This window comes from Lissotriton helveticus, chromosome 6 (assembly GCF_964261635.1).
Source record: "Lissotriton helveticus chromosome 6, aLisHel1.1, whole genome shotgun sequence".
NCBI classification, from domain to species: Eukaryota; Metazoa; Chordata; class Amphibia; order Caudata; family Salamandridae; genus Lissotriton; species Lissotriton helveticus.
In genome coordinates this window covers 297,807,891-297,826,391 of record NC_136067.1, presented here as the reverse complement: position 1 = coordinate 297,826,391, position 18,501 = coordinate 297,807,891, and the positions used below count along the sequence as shown (strand labels likewise).

The 18,501-nt window shown below is 46.0% G+C and overlaps 1 protein-coding gene across 1 annotated transcript in view; it reads right to left on the bottom strand.

The window, feature by feature from the left end:
- The window catches only part of WDR35 (WD repeat domain 35), a 501,592-nt gene that overhangs the window by 11,397 nt on the left and 471,694 nt on the right, over positions 1-18,501 (bottom strand). Inside the window, exon 27 of the mRNA XM_078647744.1 lies at positions 2,406-2,646. Within this exon, the coding sequence (XP_078503870.1) occupies positions 2,406-2,646 (241 nt within the window). The remainder of the gene's footprint in view (positions 1-2,405; positions 2,647-18,501) is intronic.

Sequence of the window (18,501 nt, the reverse complement as noted above, 5' to 3'; positions counted from 1 at the left end):
CGAGGTGCACTTGGCACCTTGGGTGGGACCCGATGATGAAGCATGCGATCAACTAGGTTGGCAAGTAAGGGTCTTCATAAAAAACCTACTGGTTTTCCACAAACATAAATGCAAGACTTCACGATAATATAGGTAACCCTAAATTCAGAGTCGTACAAAAAAAACACTAATCCTAAACTCAACATATTTCAAATATACATTACTTTCTTTCATAACCATTTTTCATTCTTTAGATTTTACCTTCTAAAATTATGCATGGTCGGAACACAATGAAAAAAAAATATTTTTTTGGCTCTATGTATCGCATGCCTTTGGATAACCAGCAAACCCTATATATCCTTTTTTCTCATTACTTACATTGGTTATTAATTTCAATGATTAGTGTCTTTGGCAAATCCATGAGCGATCTGCGCCTTGTTAAATTCAAAATGATCTCTACTTTTGAGAAATATACAGTTTTCTGGGTTTGCCTATGGGTTTAACACCTCTTTTGCCCCACAAAATGCAAAGCAAGCAAGTATAAACTGCACTAAAAGGAAATATGGTCTACCATTTAGAAAATTGCAAAAACTCTGGTAAAAAAAAAAAGATTATTTTGTACAACTTTGCTTGTTCCTGATGGCTAGCAAGAGGGTGATCTTAGCACAGTAAACTTTTTGTAGATGTATTTTTCAGAAAAAACTCACTTTCTTGCCCAGCACGTTTCTCCATTTTTTTCACTCCACGAATCAAAATGTTGCTACATTTTGGTCATTTTCCCTGGAAGCCATAAACCCTGGGTACTTTTGAATCCCCAACATGTAGGAAAAACGATTTAAATTTGGTCTAGAAACCTTTAATGCAAGAAAGTGATGCTGGATTAAGCACAAACTGCAGCCAAATATCAAGGTACGGGCTCAGCACTGGGGCTGTGGAACCCCCAGCACTTAAGGTGCTCCAGCCAGACGCATTGGTGATGCCAATGCTTGATATTTATGTTAATGTACTATGTTTATACAATTGTTTGTTCACATTACCGATCTCTTAGTTCGGGTACTGGCAGAAGGCGATTTAAGAATTACCATCTCAACAATGGTTGTGAAGACAAACAATTAGATCTTTGAACATAGATAACTCACCTATGTTCATATATTCATATAAATATCAATCAATAACTTTATTCGATCTAAATAAAACATAGATCATAAAAGTACAGTACAATGTTAGTAATCTGTTTCCAAAAAAAGTGTCAGTGCATAATACAAAGTTAATAACATGGTTGCAAGGGGCATGGACATAGATCATAAAAGTACAATAAAATACTTGTCATCTGTTTCAAAAAGTGTCAGTGCATAGTGCAAAATTAATAAAAGGATTGCACAAACCTCATTTATATCTATATATATTTTTATTAAAAAGAGACTTTAATGTGGAAGAGATAATTCATGGCCAGACGTACAAAGACCAAAGGCCTTTTGCATGTCTTAATGGGCCGAATCGTAATTTTGGCCTATTAAGAAATGCAAACCAGCCTTTTTCTACGTACAAAAGCCTATAGGGAATCGCAAAATGAGATTTCTACCAAGTAGAAATCTATTTTTGCGACTCCCTAAATAGGAAATCGCAAATAAGGATTTCCCAATTGTGATTTCTTAGCACATGCACAAAGCATTTCCTAAATGTAAAATGAGCATTTTGGAAATGCAATTACCATTGACTCAAAATCGATGGTAACCATGTGCAATTAAAAAAATAGCACCACAAGATGCTTTTTTTAAAGTGCATTGGAGCCCACACATGTGTGCTCTACATGTGCACCAATAGTTATGGGGTGCATTACGAGGAGCCTTATGCCCATTGCCATCCTTGGTTTAGCATTTCTAAATAGCAATTTCCTAAAAGCACTATTAGAGGAATGCAAAACCGGCCCGTTGGTACGAATGGCATGGGATTTCCTAACTGCGATTTCCTAATAGCGATTCCTACTCTCTAAGAATCGCTATTAGGAAATCGGTAATTTCATACATATCCTTTTGCATTTTCTAAATAGCGATTTCTATGGAGTCGCTATTTAGGAAATGCAAAATAGCATTTTCGTACATCTGGCCTAATATGCGGTACTTTGATAAGCCAACGACTGAAAAAACTGGCACTATCACCAGTGTGTAAACTGTAAATTAAAAAAAAAAAACACTTGGATACAATTATCTGTTGTGCCATTTTTGTAAACATGTATTAAAAGCTTTATCTTTCTGTGATTATTGTGTCGTATCACCAAGAGGTAAGTAAAATGAAATACCGTTTATTTTTCAAAATGGAGGCACATAAGTAGAACTATTGTATACATACATGTCTTCAGTTCGCACAGACTATAATACATTTATTTCTGTAACATAGAGATCCACAGCATGAGAAAAAAGTCTTACCCTTCAGGAAGGCTGTCCAGTTCTGGCGGCCGGGTATCTTTAGGACTATGTTTGGTGAAGATCTCGAGAGCAAGGTCTTCATAATGCTGCCTCTGTTCAGAACTTAGTGTCTCCAGAGATTCAAGCTTAATAAATGCTTTAGAGCATGTTCCAAATGCTCGGTTTGCACAGGAGCAGAGCCCTAACAGGGAATATATTTCAACTGCAGGTATAATGTCTTCATAATCTCTCAAATGGAGGCCTGCGATTTACAAATAAAATATGAAAGGCATATTAAACATGGGCCAAGGTAAAAATCACAATACTGGAATTTAATTAGTAGGTTATATGAGCAAACAATAGAAAATAGTGACATATTGTATTATTAGTAACAATGTTACATATAGTTATATCTTTTGTAGCTCTTTAAAATAGATTTTGGTGTTAGGCTAGAGAATATGGAATGTTTACTCTTTATTGAACCCTGTCTCTAAAATCCTTCCCTCCATCAGTCCTATGTAAAGGACATCCTTGTAATGGATGGCACTAAGTCTTAATAATAATAATAATAGCAAACCTTCTGGTGGGCATTCTTACCAACCGGCAGGCTCTTCTCCTCTTGAATCTCTTCCAGGCGCAGAGTGAACCTATACAGAAGAAATAGCTCTCCTGCAGTGATAGATGGTGCCTTGGCATTGGGAACCATCCTCCATATGATATCATAGAGTTGTATAAGGTACCCTACTCTGGTGCACTGACCTCAGTTTCCTGGCTTTTTCCACACCCTCCTAATCAGAGAAGCGCCTGACAAAATTGACAATAATTGTAGTGTACTAACAATAACTTGAGAGCTTATTAAAAGTTGCATAACATCTCCTCGGAATGGAGTGTCAAGAGAGGAATCTGCAGGTATTAAGAGTATCCACCAAAAATATCATTACCAAAGCTAAGTGACTTTTCCTTTTGTTGAATATTTCTATCTGCAGGTTCCTCCCCTTTGAATCAATAATCAAATGTCTGGTAAAGGTATGGATGGCAGCTCACAATGCAAACCCAGCAGCTATCCAGAACAGGAACACCCCTGGACAATGACAAAGAAGAGTGTCTCTGGTGGAATAGGCCCGATAGCCTGGAGAAACTCTTTTCTGGTAAAGATGTTTCACTTTTGATGCACAGCATGTTCCAGTAGGGAATGGTCCACTTCTGAATCACCTTGCCTTTTTTTGGAACCAACATAGCAAAACAAAAGCTGATCTTCATTCTGGTACTTTAGGGTCCTTTCAATGTAAAAACGGAGGGCCCCTACAAGGAGCCAGAAAGTGCAGTCTGTCCTCCCCTTAGGTGGGTTGAGGAGGTAGTTAGAATGTCAACAGTGTAAGACACCGACCCACGTGAAATGGTGTGACCACCTTTGTAGGAAAGAAGCCTTGGTTCTATGAATCAGTTTGTCCTAAAAAAAATGTGGTAAAAGAATGAACAGGCAAAGGCTGTAGATCATAAATGCACAAGGCTGATGTAATGGCAACCAAGAACAAAGTCTTTAAGGTCAGACGCTGCAAACTGTGCACAGGCCCAAAAGGAGAACCCATTAGCAGTGTGAGCGCCTGGTTAAAATCACACTGAGACATTACAAAGAGAGAAGCGGGAACAAGTGGATCAACTGCTTCAGACAATACAAATCTTTGCTGGGCCAAGGAAAGTGCAACACATCAGATATATGCGCCTTAAACGAGTCAAATACTGACTTGGTGCAACAAGAAACAAAACAAGACAAACGTCTACAAATAAATGGATTTGACCTGACAAAATCACATCGGTAGGAAGATCAAAGGAGCTCAGATTCCCCGCTCAATATCCAGGCATTGAGAGGGGGTGTACTCTGTAAATTTGGATGCTGAACCTGCCCTGCTCAACGAGAGAGGAGGACCACCCTAATTGGAAAAAGGGAAGGAGCAGATCCAGGTATTGGACCCCCAACAGCTAAGGTGTCACAACCACTATCATCTGCACGTGGCCCTAATGCAGCTTACTCAGAACCAGAGGAATCAGTGAGATGTGGGAAACAAGGTAGAGGAGATGGAAGTCCCACCTCATACGGAAATGGTCACCAAGGGTTATATGCAGGAGGAACTGTAGAGTGCAGAAGCGAGACATTGTGTGTTCTCATGAATGTCAAAGCGGTCCACAGGGTGTCTTCACAAGAAGGGGGAAGAAGAACTGTACTACCTCTGGGTGAATGTGCCACTCATGATCGGCTAGATGATGCTCACTGAGATTGTCTGCCTGGACGTTCAGGTTCACAACCAGCCAGACATTGTGAGCCTGAGCACAAAGCACAGCTTCAATGGTTCCAGTTATAGAGGGTGCAATCCCATGCCACACTACTTGTTGGCGCAACTCATCACAGTCATACTGTCCATCAGGAACTGAACTGTATGACATTGGATGGGAGACAAGAATGTTGAGTACCAGGAGATTGCCCAAAGCTCAAACAGGCTGATATGACATTTCTGCTCCGCAGGGGGCCACAGGTCTTTTATCTTCACTGCATTGAGATGATCTCTCCAACCAAGGGAGGAGGCATTGGTCACCACTGTGGCCACTGATGGTGGAAGAAATCAGGGATTCCTGCTTGTGTATGTTGCCTACCTCCAGCCACCACTGCAGATCTCAAGCTGCTTCTCTGGAAATATGAATGCTGTACATCAGGACTCCCAAATGTGCTGGCTGCACTGGGAGTGAAGACACCAATAAAGCACACAATAGTGCAATTCCCAAGCTACAAGGATTTGCCACTAACCATCACTTTTGTGAAAACCCGAGGGGACGATATTCGCTCAAATGGTAGAACCATAAATTCATCGTAGGAGGAGCCCACCAAGAAACAGGTATCTCCTATGAGACTGCAGGATCAGTACACCTCCAAGTCAAAAGACACCATCCAGTCTTCCAGCTCCAGAGGAAACTGGTGCAAAGGAAAGCATTTTGAACTTCTTCTGAAGAAAGGTATTCAGAACACAAATATTTAGAATGCTGTTGAGACCACAGTCTTTATTAGGAATAAGAAAGTAACATTGTGCCTGAATTTGTTCTCCAAAACCAATTCCATGCCCATTTTGCTTAGCAGAATGAGAAACTGCTGCTGCAGAATGTGAGAATGTAATCAAGAGCATAATCCTGTCAGACAATCTATAGGACTCTAATGTCGAACATGATGGACTGCTAGTGCAGTACATGATAGGCCACTCTACCCTTGCAGTCCGCACATGCAGTCTTAAAGCATTTTTGCAGGAGTGGCCGGGAAGAAGGAGGAAAAGGACAGCATTTGCTGCCCTTGACAGCCTTTGGAGACACAACACCCTCAGTAGATGCATTAGAAACTCTGCAGCTGTGAGTGATGGTGCCTCCAAAAAGCAGGAATCAGGACTAGCCTCTGAATATTGGTACTGCTGAGGAAACTGGTGAGCTGGAGAAGTCAGTCCAAGGGACTGAACTAGAGCATGACCCTGTTTGAATCGTTGTAGCACTAAGTACGCCTTCTCACCAAAGAGGCAAGCACAAAAAGACATACATGTCTATAAGTTTGGCCTGAACATGGCTGGACAGGCTAGTAAAATGCATTCAGGCGCATGGCAGTGGATGGCAACAGAAGAGCCCATGGAATTTGCCACCAAATCCACAGTATCCAGATTGGAAATGAGAAACTAAATGACTGAATTCTGTGCGTCGCGCAAACTTCTGCAAAATGTTCCGCATATGGAGTCTCATTCATGAAGGTAAACTTATACTTTTGTGTAAGTTTACTATTTGTGGTGTTCACAAACTAGGAGTTAATAGTAAGTTTACATCTGCGGAGATTCCACAGTTGGGGTGGAGAGCCCGTCATATAAAAAAATAGACCTCTCCTTTAGCAATGCCAAACAGTCTCCATTGTGCATGCCTGTAAAGGAGAAGATGGTTCACCATACTGCTGTCATCTGTTATTGTCATGATAAACACGATTTGGCATCTGAATTGATATGAGTCAATGTCCAAAAGCCACTTGAGCCTGCTATGGTATTCAACCAAAGGCAAGGCATGTAAGGATACTCCACCATCATTTACTGAGGCTGTGTCTAGATCTGACCAAGATGGCCTAATTCTTCAGAACATTTGCCACCTCAATAGGTTCCAAAGTAGTCACTAGTGGTATCAGGAACTAAGCAACTACCATTGGTGGAGCAACTGGCAGGGGTTTTGGCAAAGGAAGAGGTTTAGCCAGTGCCAGACCAGCATCAGGAGGAGGATGAGGCTAAGCAAGGTAAGACAGGGGATGGAGTTGGTACTAGAAGTCCGGTTGGAGAATGCGGAGAGCCTCTTGGGGCCTGCAGACACACTGGCGTAACAATAGCCCCCAAGGTGAGGGGGGCCCGAGCTCCAGGAGATCCGCTGCATCCTTGTGCATGGGCCCCTGGCCTGCCAGTTCCTGACTGGATCCGGAGCGTGTGGGGGGACCTCCCTGCACTTCGTGGGGGTGCCCTCCCTGCCCTTTGCAGGGGGGCCCCCTTAAGTTTCCTTACATCACTGCGCAGACACACCAGAGACTGCGGGAGTGGTGCAAAAGTTGGCCGGCTTAAGTTGTTTGAAAACAGCTATTTTTGTGCAGTCAGCCCCAGGGACTTGAAAATCTGGGAAGTGAGTTTGGGGCACCGCGACTGGAGCCTATACCTGAGCAGAATTTGGCACTTGCTGTACCTGGAAAGAATTTGGCACCAGCTGCATCGCCACTAGATGTCAAGGCCCGAGCCGGGGAACATATCCATCAACTGGAATACCTAATTTTGGACCTGGAGAAGCTTGTGAAGCTTATTGTGCTGATTCCAGGCTTAGAAACTTGCTGATCAAAGGCGAAATAGTGGGAGCCGGCAAAAGACCTGGATATGGAATGACGATGGCCCAACATTTGTTTCAGGTCTGGGCTATGAAGGGCTTCACCTTCCTCTCCATTTTGCCCTAAACTTGCATGAGGTCGCGGGCGTGGCTAGCTGCCGAGCATGGCGGCCGCGTCTTAACAACAGAGCTTCCGGCTGGGACCCACATAATCCTGCCATTCCTCGTGGAGTCTGGGGTAATCTTGCCCCAATCCTCCCCCTACCTATCAGTGAGAAAACAGAGGTTGCTTGACAGCTGAAATAGCAGTGCAAAGCCCAATAATTACTGGACGGAGCTGAAGGTGCCTGATATCGCACTGCGCTGACTTGTCAAGACAGAGGGCGAGGCCTCCCGAAGGGAATCATCCGACTATTCTGGAATACTACCTCGTGCGGCGGCTGTAAAGACCACTGCTGACCTCGGCCCAGTCTGGCAAGACGCGCGACTTGGCCCTACTGCGTAAGAGGGATTCCCTGCCCCGGGGGGTTCCAAGCGCTGTACCCTGATCATAGACTGGGTGCCATGCACTTCTTCACTGCCTGTGCGGCTGCTGCCAATGCCTGCCCAGGCTTATGGTTCCCGCCTGTGACATCCACTCACCTACCCACCCTGCTGGGGTCCGGCGACTTCATTACAGTGACCGCCTTGTATCTGGAGACACGCCCTCATTACACGCTAGGCGTACTGCGTCACTGAGGTGTGAGATCGTGGTGGAATTCCTGCCTCCCTCTGGTTGCCGAAACCCCGCGAGGTGATGCGGTGGGTCGCCCTTGTCCTGGGTGTTGTCTGGCGCAGACTCTCTACACCCCCCCCCCCCCCCTTTTCTTCCTACTGAAGACGTGCCGATCCTGACAGCAGCGGGCCAGGGGGGGAGTGGGCATGACTGTCTCCTGTAATTGAGGTGAGTTGGAATATGCATAGATTGTAGGATGGAAGACCGGTGTACACCTGAACTTTCTGTCTCCCCTCCCCCCCCTACTGCGTGGAAAACAACAAGCAGGACCTGGTACCCTCTCAACACTTGTGTGGTGGGTTTGATGCAATGCAGAGAGTATTGCTTGTCCTCCTAACCGTGCTGGTCACTTGTTGCACAACCGGGTGACCCCAAGCCCCACCCGGATTGATTACTGCATTGTTCCTATTGCCTGAGCTCCAGGGTTGGCATTTGGGATGTCAGCTGGTTGCGCGCACTAGGGAGTCTGAAAGTGCCGTAAGTTCTGTATGGTGCACACCCCCTAAAGTCTCTGCATGGAAGGCTGCTGCTGGCTGGGGGCTATATCGCTTGTTACAATGCTGTATCCCCTCCTGGCGTTGTGGGACTTCTGAGTGCCTCTCCTGGCTTCTGTCTGTGTGGCAGGGGATTCTTCTTCTTGCCCGCATCACTGTGACCCCGATATCTGTTTGGTGCCCACCGCCGGCTTCGCAACGGGATCTGAGGTTAGACGGTCACTCCTTGTACAACAAAAGTGTATCACTCCTTCTCACTCTGAAGTGATTCTCACAGTGGCTGGTGGGTGTAGACCTCTTACCTAATAGTCCACCGAACTTTTTGTAGGACCCTAAGAGAGTCAACCAGTAAGTACGATTAGCTCAACTATTACCACCCTCCTAAAGCCGCAAAAACGCTCTAGTGAACATTGCCGTCGCTTTCGCCAGCTCAGCCCCCGCGCCCTGTGCTGACATCCCTACCAGCTTCTCCTATTCAAATAGCCACATCACGAATATCGCAATGGGGCTCACGAAGGGAAAACCATCTGACATGCCCTCGTCGGAACTGCCAAATCAGGGGGACTCAGACTCGGGCTCCCAAACGTCCTCGATAAGTTGTGTCCCATCGACGGCCTTGACACCCCCTCCTGACAAGCTGGATCAAATTCTCCAGGAGATCAGAGACTCGCGTCAGTCTATCGAACAACAGATTGGCTCTCTCACCACTGGCTTCACCCTCTTACGGGCAGACCACAATAAACTCAAGGACCATGCACAGAAACTACAAGAAATTGTACCACAGCATAAGGAACATTCTAGCCAACTGTTGCAGATGCAAAAACAATTGACTACCCTCCTCGATAGGGTTGAGGATGCAGAAGGTAGGGCCAGGCGCAATAATATTCGCATTTTTGGAATGCCATAATGCTCAGAAGGCACCAGTGCGACCCAGTTTGTGGAAACTTAGTTAAAAGAGCATTTAGCCCCAGAAGGTCTTCCTACCTTCTTCTGTGTGGAGTGAGCACACTGGATCCCGACGGGCAGACCAACAGCGGATCTGCCGGCGAGGCCACTTATAGCCCGTATCCTCAACTTTAGAGACCGGGATTGTTTACTTCAAAAGGCTCGAGAAAATGCTCCTATACACTACGAAAATACTCGGATCTCTCTCTGTCCGGATTACACTGTGCAATTGCAACATCAAAGAGCATCCTATCAACCATTAAAACTACAACTCCAGGCCCTCAACCTGAAATATGCCCAGTTAATCCCAGCACGTTTGCAAATTATCCACAATCAAAAATCCCACTTTTTTGAATGCCCTGAAACAGCAAATGACTGGTCGGAGTCCATCCTTCCCTCTCAATCCCTGAATAATCTGGATCAATGTATACAACGAGTTCAAACACAGCCGAAAGGGCCTGGGTCCCGTCACAATAGAACAACAAGAACTTTATCCACCAAAAAAACATTACCGGAACAATCTCTACTGGAACGGGGGTCGTCACTGGCGGCAGTTGTCTCTATGCGTGACCATACACAGCTCACGTCTCCGGAACACTCTGATGACAATGTGGAACATTCTGACTCGGAGATAATGATATCTTGTTCCCCTCGATCACCCCGCAGTTCGTAAAATACTTATTTGATTAATACTACCAACCACTACCCAAGGGATAATTACGATTGTGTACTTAACCTACTGTGGTGAAGAGAAGTAAGACATTACTGTTGCATTCCCATTTTGTGTCTTATATGTTTTGTTTTTCTTCCCAGATTTCTGCTAATTTTTCAGCATATTATAGGGTCCCATCACGATAGTGGCTCTAATTGCTGATGTAACGTCATGCTCGGCGTGGTACCCAACCCCTCTGCAGTTGCGTGTTTGTGTAACCTTTTGAATTAGTTATTTTTAGAATGTGTTTGGACCAACATAGTTCAATCGTTCGCCCTAGTATTGGGTGTTGTAGTTTTTGGAAGGTTTACTGGTTCCTCGCTTGACCAAGTTTATCCAATGCAATGTATTCTCTGTGCTTCCCTAGGGCATTACCTACTACCTGTCTAATATGGAATAGCTGCTTTGGGTAAATACAAAATTCTAACATGGAACATCCGGGGTATGGGGTCTGTCCATAAACGTCATAGAATTTATGCCCAACTGAATAGGTGAACAATTGAAATAGCTTTTATCCAAAAACACATTTAACTAATTCAGAAGTGACTAAAATGCGCAAAAAATGGAACAGCCAACTTTTTAACACACCCTTCTCTGCCTTTGCAAAGGGTCATTGATATGGATTAGACATGGGGTACCTTTTGTTCTTGTGGAACAGCGGATAGACACAGAGGGGCGATATGTGCTGCTACAGGGCAGATTGGTTGGTATCCCGATAGTCATTGGTAGTGTATATTCCCCTAATTAGGAACAAAATACCTACCTCACCAATCTGAATACAGTTTTATCAAACTGGGTGATCTACCCATGGGTTATTGGTGGAGACTTTAATTCTATCTTAGATGTCCACTTAGATCGTTCTCACCCCCCGGACAGGGGAGTGGTATCCACAAAAAATGCAGATTTCCAGCATGCTTGGGCAGTGGGCTGGACCCTCCAGGATGTGTGGCACCTGCAGCATCCCACTAGTCTCATTTGACTCCCCTCCGCATCAGCTGCACACCAGGATTTAGAGAATTTTTAGTTCCCTGTCCTTGATCTCCCAGATGAACAAGTTACTTATCTTTGGTAACGCCTTTTCTGGTGGATATAGTATCTGCCTGTGGATTCGTCACCTAATGAATATCCCCTGCGCCAGCATTCCGCTGAAACTTTTTTCCTACCTCTCCACGCCGACTAGGACATCACAATGCTACGGCTCCGCTTGCATCTCCGCACGACGTCACCGGAGACATAAGAGAGCCTCGTCGGCGTGATGTCTGTTCCACCCATTTTTTCTGTGCCCCCGAGGCAAACAGGTGGACCGACAACAGATTCAAAGTATACACAATACACAATATTCAAACAAATACACATAGTGCAAAGCAAATGGAAAGCCAAAGAATATAAGCATTTTCTATAAATCTACAAAGATAGATAAAAGAGACAATGCAAAACAACATGTTAAACAATGTCACCTCTAAGGTATAGAAGGGTGGACATCGGGGAGGAGGGTGGGTCAGTGAAGAATCCACAGGCAGATACTGTATCCACCTTAAAAAGCAATACCGAAGGTAAGTAACTTGTTCTTCTGATGGATACATCTGCCTGTGGATTCCTCACCAAATGAACAGATTCCCACAGCATTCCCACTCCCGGAGGAGGTTGTCCCCCTTCTATACCAAAAAGTCCTGTAGGACAGCGCGCACAAATTGTCCCTCCCTCTTCATTTCAGAGTCCAAGCAATAATGCTTGGCGAAAGTGTGGAGAGAGGCCTAAGTCGCTGCCTTACAAATGTCCACTACAGGTACACCTCTGGCCAAAGCAGAAGTTGATGACTTGGCTCTGGTAGAATGAGCTCTAATACCTTTAGGGGGCTCCTTACCGGCAAGGGCATAGCAGAGCTTGATGCACATGATGATTCATCTGGAAAGAGAGCGCTTTCGCACAGCCTTGCCCTTCATGCATCCAACGCAGTCCACAAAGAGCTGATCGTCCAATCGAAGTCCTTTGTCCTGTCCAAATAAAAGCTCACCGCACTTTTAGGATCCAGGCGGTTAAGTATCTACTCCTCCTGGGAAAAGTGAGGGGGAGGATAGAACACAGGAAGAGTAATGGACTGCCCTAGATGGAAGAGAGTAACCACCTTAGGCAGAAAAGCAGCCCGGGTCCTGAGATCCATCCTTTCAGCATGTATGGTCAAAAATGGAGGTTTTGAACTAAGAGCCTGAAGCTCACTCACCCTCTTTGCTGAGGTAATAGCCACAAGAAAGACCGGTTTAAAAGACAGAAGTCTCAAAGGACAACGATGTAAGGGTTCAAACGGGGAACCGATCAAGAAAGTTAAAACAAGATTTAAATCCCATTGAGGCATAACAAAGGGGGAAGGCGGAAACCGATTGCTAAGGCCTTTTATAAATCTCAAAACAATGGGAGATTTAAACAAAGAAGGCTGATCCGGCAAACAAAGAAACACCGATAAAGCCGACAAATAGCCCTTAACAGTGGCCACAGCACAACCCTGCTGAGCCAAGAAAAGTGAAAACTGATGAACATCTGACACGTGGGCCTTTAAAGAATCAATGGATCTATTTCCACATCATTTAACAATGGTGGAGTGCCGCCTGGCTGATAAAATAACATTCACCACATCCGACGGGAGAGAGAGAAGGAACTCAGGTTGCCCCGTTCAATCTCCAGGCATGAAGGTGCAGGCTCTGGAGGTGGGGGTGTAAAACCTGCACCTGCAACTGCAAGAGGAGGTCTGCCCTGAGAGGGAGACGGAACGGCTGGTGCGATGAGAGGTGAATTAGATCTGTGTACCACACCCTTCGTGGCCAATCCGGGGTGACCAATTTAACTTGGGCCCGGTCTTGGCGAATCTTCCTCAGATTCCAAGGAATAAAGGGTATGAGAGGAAACGCGTAAAGGAGTTGTGAGCTCCAATCTATCTGAAACTCGTCCCCCAACGCTCCCTGCATCAGATACTGGAGACTGCAGAACAACGGGCAGTGCACGGTCTCATGAGTGGCAAATAGGTCAAACCAAGGAGACCCCCACATCTGGAAGATATGATGGACTATCTCTGGATGAAGCCGTAACTCGTGATCGGCCGAGTAATACCGACTGAAACTGTCCGCACAAACATTCAGCACACAGGCTAGATGATTTGCAAACACAAAAATCTGATGGTCGTGAGCCAAGGACCAGAGTAGCAGAGCCTCTCTACAGAGACGATACGACCCTACCCCTTCCTGTTTGTTTATGTACCACATCGCGGTAGTGTTGTCCATGAGGACCTGAACTGACTGACCACGAAGGGAAGGAAGGAAAGCCTTTAGTGCCAAACGTATCGCCCGCATTGATGTGAAGCAACCTTTCTTCTGGAGACCAAAGACCTTTGACCTTTAGATCCCCCCGATGAGCACCCCACCCTCAAGTGGAGGCATCCGTGATCACTGTGGCCACCGTTGGAGGAGGTTGAAAGGGCTTGCCTTGAGACAGGTTGCCCTGCACACTCCACCAAGTCAGATCCGCTGCAGAGTCTCTGGAGATTCTGACTGACTCCCTGAGATCTCCATTGTGCTGAAACCACTGCCTACAGAGGCACCACTGGAGTGCCCTCATGTGCCAGTGTGCATGACTGACCAACAGTATGCAGGAAGAGAACAGACAGAGCAGGCGAAGGACCTTCAGGACGGGAACAACCGCTCCATTGTGAAACAGAGGAATCATCTCCTGAATGTCGAGAATTCTTTGTGGAGGTGGAAAAGCTCGACACACAGTAGTAACCAGTACCGCCCCTATGAAAAGGTTGCGCTGAGAGGACACCTGGTGAGATTTGGGCACATTTATTGAAAAGCCCAATTTGAACAACAACTGAGTTGTTACTCGCAGATGATGAAGCACCATCTCCGGCGACTCCGCCAGTTGTCCAGATAAGGGAAAACTGGAATCCCTGACCTCCTGAGATGAGCTGCCACCACTGCCATCACCTTTGTGAAGACACGAGGTGCAGCAGTAAGACCAAACGGTAGGACCGCAAACTAGCAGGGCTGCAACCCTACCGTAAAACTGAGATACTTCCTGTGCAACTTCAGGATGGGGATGTGAAAATACGCACCCAGTAAATCGATCAACACCATCCAGTCCTCTTGCTGCAGCGCGAAAAGAACCTGAGCAAGGGTTAGCATCTTGAATTTCTCCTGCTTGAGGTAAAAATTCAAGACCCTGAGGTCCAGAATTGGACGTAACCTGCCATCCTTCTTGGGGATCAGAAAAAACAGGGAGTAGCACCCCTGACCACTTTCCTGCTCCAGAACCACCTCTATCGCACCTTTTTGTAATAAAGCAAGAACCTCCTTCTGTAGAAGAAGTAAAATGGTAAATGGTCCGCCGAACAAAAACCTTGACAAGGAGGGAGAGTTGGAGGCAACTCCCGAAAGGGAAGGGCGTACCCATTCTCTACAAGGTTTAAAACCCAAAGGTCTGACGTAACATCCAACCCTGTAGGAAGTGAGACAACCGACCCCCTACAGGACCCACTCGATCCAGGATGGGGGATCTAGGGCTGCTTTCCTGTGTTACCAGGGGAAGCAGGGGAGGTAGAAGAGGAGGAGGAGAGATTGCAGGCCGACCCACGCTGGCAAGCTGCGATAGAAGGACCTTCCAAAACCATGATACTTCTTATAACCAAAACCACTTGACTGAGTTTGCAATCCTAAGGATTTCGCTGTGGCTTTGCTATCGTTGAACCTTTGAAGCGCAGAATCAGCTTTCTCGCCGAAAAGTTGTGAACCATCAAAGGGCAAATCAAGAAGGGTAGCCTGTACATCCGGGGAAAATCCAGAGGATCTAAGCCAAGCCTGTCTGCTGGTAACTATGGAGGAACTCTTAACCCTGGCCACCGAAATAGCAGTATCCAGGCCAGATTGTATAACCTGTCGTGCAGCAGCCGGAGCTTTGGACAGAACCTCCATAAAATTTCCCTGCTCTTCACCAGGCAACTTGGGCACCAATTGCTTTGTCGAATCCATCAAAGCATGAATATAACGGCCCAACAAACAGGTAGCATTGGTTGATTTTAGTGCCATGCTAGATGAAGAAAATACCTTTTTAGCCGATTGCTCCAACTTCCTAGAGTCCCTGCCGGCAGGAGCCTGAGGAAATGATCCTGAAGATTGTTTAGAGCAGGATGCCTGCACCACCAAACTTTCTGGAGACGGATGTGAAGAAAGAAAGGGAGTGTCTCCTGGAGCAGATCTATATCTTCTTGCCACAGAGTTAGATACAGCAGGAGAAGAGAGTGGTTTAAGCCACTCTTCGAAGATAGGCTCAGTCAAGGCTTCATTAAAAGGCAACAAGGGCTCAACTATAGAAGAAGGCGAATGCAAAACTTCAGTGAGTAAATTTGACTAAGCAGTAGGTAGTTTTAAGTCTAAAAACTCTGTAGCCTTTCTGATGAAAGTATGATATGGAGCTATCTCTTTAGGTGGAGAAGCCCTTGAAGAAGAAAGTTCCCACTCAGGGGAAGTGTCCAGTCCACTTGCCCCCTGGATTCCTTTGAATTTATCTACAGATTCCTCTATCTCACTCTCTTCAACCTCCTCTCTCTGATACTGTTCTTCCTCCAACAGTCTCTGTGCCTATCTCCTTGAGCGAAACCTTGGCTGCGGTGTCGGCGGCGCTACATGCGATGCCGAAGGAGGATCCGAAGGTGGAATCGGCACTGTACGAGGTCGAGAGGAAGGCCCACCAGACGGCGCCGGGGACTCCATGTACGGCATCAAAAATCTCGGATCCGGAAACTGCCATGACAGCGCTGTCGGTATGAAAGGCATGAAGGGTGCCTGGGCATAATGCTGAGGCACGCCCAAATTGAAGGCCAGCGGACCACCGGAACCCAAAGGTGCTCCAGAAGGGAAGGCTGCCTTGGCAAATACTCCATACATTGCATTTAAAAAATGCGTTGGATCTGAACCTGGAGTTGGATCTGTGGATATGTAGTCGAGTCAGCATCCGCACGAGGAGCATCCGACGTTGGAACAGCCGACGTTGGAACAGCCGACGTTGGAACAGCCGATGTTGGAACAGCCGGATCCACTGGCGGAGCCACAGGTTCAACCTCGTGTACAGGAGAAGAATCATCCTGAACTGGTGAGTCCTCATTATCCGGCGAACCCCTCGGTGCCGGAGACCGCGCCGGGGTGTCTTTTGGAGAAGGAGATCTTTCCGGAGTCACTGGAGGAGATGGCATAGGAGATAGGAGTCACCAGATCCTTCTGATGCCGTCAAGGAGCTGGTGAAGGTGACCTCAAAGCCTCACCCTTCGACGAACGGCGCCGCCAACCATGTCTCCTCTTCTTCTTGTGTTTCCTCGACTTTGACGCATGAAAAGTCGACGACTTCGATCTTTTACGTCCTCTTCCTTCCTTCTTTGCTTTTGCCATAAAATTCTTGGGCTACCATTCTTTTAAAACCTTAGGGTTCATTTTTTGACAGCTGGAACAGACTTCCACGTCGTGATCCGACAACAAACACCATAAACAATGTTCATGGGGGTCAGTGATAGACATGTGACCCCCACACTCCCTACAGGGCTTAAATCCAGACTTCCTCGAAGACACCATCGCAATAGCAAGATTTAAAGCTGCTCCGGTGACGTCATGCGTGGTTGCGAGCGGAGCCATAGCATTGTGACATCCTCGTCGACTTGGAGAGCTAGGAAAAAAGTTTCTGAGGAATGCTGGGGCAGGGAATATTCATTAGGTGAGGAATCTACAGACAGATGTATCCATCAGCATTCTGAATCCACATATCTCGGGAAAACATTGTCTGACCACAACCCGCTTGAAATACTTATTGAATGGGTGAGGATACCCACCCCAGTCCCAACCTGGTGGCTTTGGCCACAAACTCTTGAAGATGCGGTTCTTCCGCAATACCTTAGGCACAACCATCACTAATTACTTTACAGAAAATGACAACTCTGCATCTTCCCGCCTGGTTGAGTGGGATGCCTTTAAACAGTAATTAAGGGCACAGCAATAGGGGCGATTGTGGGAGCTCAACAGGAAACACACAAGAACCGTGCCAATGTAGAAGACTCCCTTAATAACTTGGAAACAGCAGCCATTGCAGATCCGACTAAACAAACACAGTTACAGGAAACCAGGATCAAGCATGCAGAACTACTCGAACAACTTTGCTGTAGAGATTACAGTACATACACTCAGCACTGTCATAAAGAATCAGATAAATCAGGGACCCTTCTGGCACGTCTTCTCCATGATACTCTCTCCCCCCCCCCCCCCCACCCCCCCCCAATCCCGATATCAGAAATATCTCTCCCGGATGGTACTGCTGCTATTACTCAAGCAGAGATTAATATTGCATTCTATACATACTACAAAAACTTACATGGTGCTCCACCTGCTTCATCACATGAATATATAACCACCTTTTTGAATGACTTCACATACCCTAAACTGACAGCAGACGCTCAAGCAGAATTAGAGGCTCCTATCACTAAAACTGACATCAAAGAAGCCATCAAGGACCTCCCCAAAAATAAGTCCCCGGGTTTGGATGGCCTGCCGACCGAATTGTATTCGGCGTACATTGAGAAGCTAGCCCGTGCCTCGAGAATCTATATAAGACAGCCTTAGAAAAGCGTACTCTCCCATTAACAACCATGAACGCACTAGTTATCTCTCTCCCCAAACCAAACAGAGATCCCAGGGACATGTCAGGCTATCGCCCTCTTTCATTTTTACCTACCGAGTATAAAATACTTAGTAAAAGACTAGCCAAACGTCTCCTCCCCTACCTTCCAAAATGGATCCATTTCAACCAATGTGGATTCATATCTGGCCGCAATACATCCCTTAATATTAGACGCCTTCTTTATATAATGGAAACTGCTGCAGAACTGGTTGTATCTACCTCGATATGCAACAAGCATTCGATACACTCAACTGGACTTATATGCAGGCGTCTATGGAAATATTTTACATTCCAAGAGGTTATTTACGCTGGGTTGAAGCTTATATACTGCCCCCACAGCCCGGGCCAAGACTGGCTCTCATATTTCCCCTGTTTACTCCATAGCAAGGGGCACTAGGCAGGGTTGTCCCCTGTCACCATTATTATTTGTCCTGGTGCTAGAGCCACTACTCATTAAACTCCGCAATGAAGCTACAGACCTGGGGATTCCAATTAGGAATACAGCACATGTGGCGTCCACGTATGTGGATGATATTATACTTTACTTAAAAGACCTTACTACAGATTTGAAACCTATCCCATCTATATTCAAATAATTTGAACAGGTATTTGGCCTTG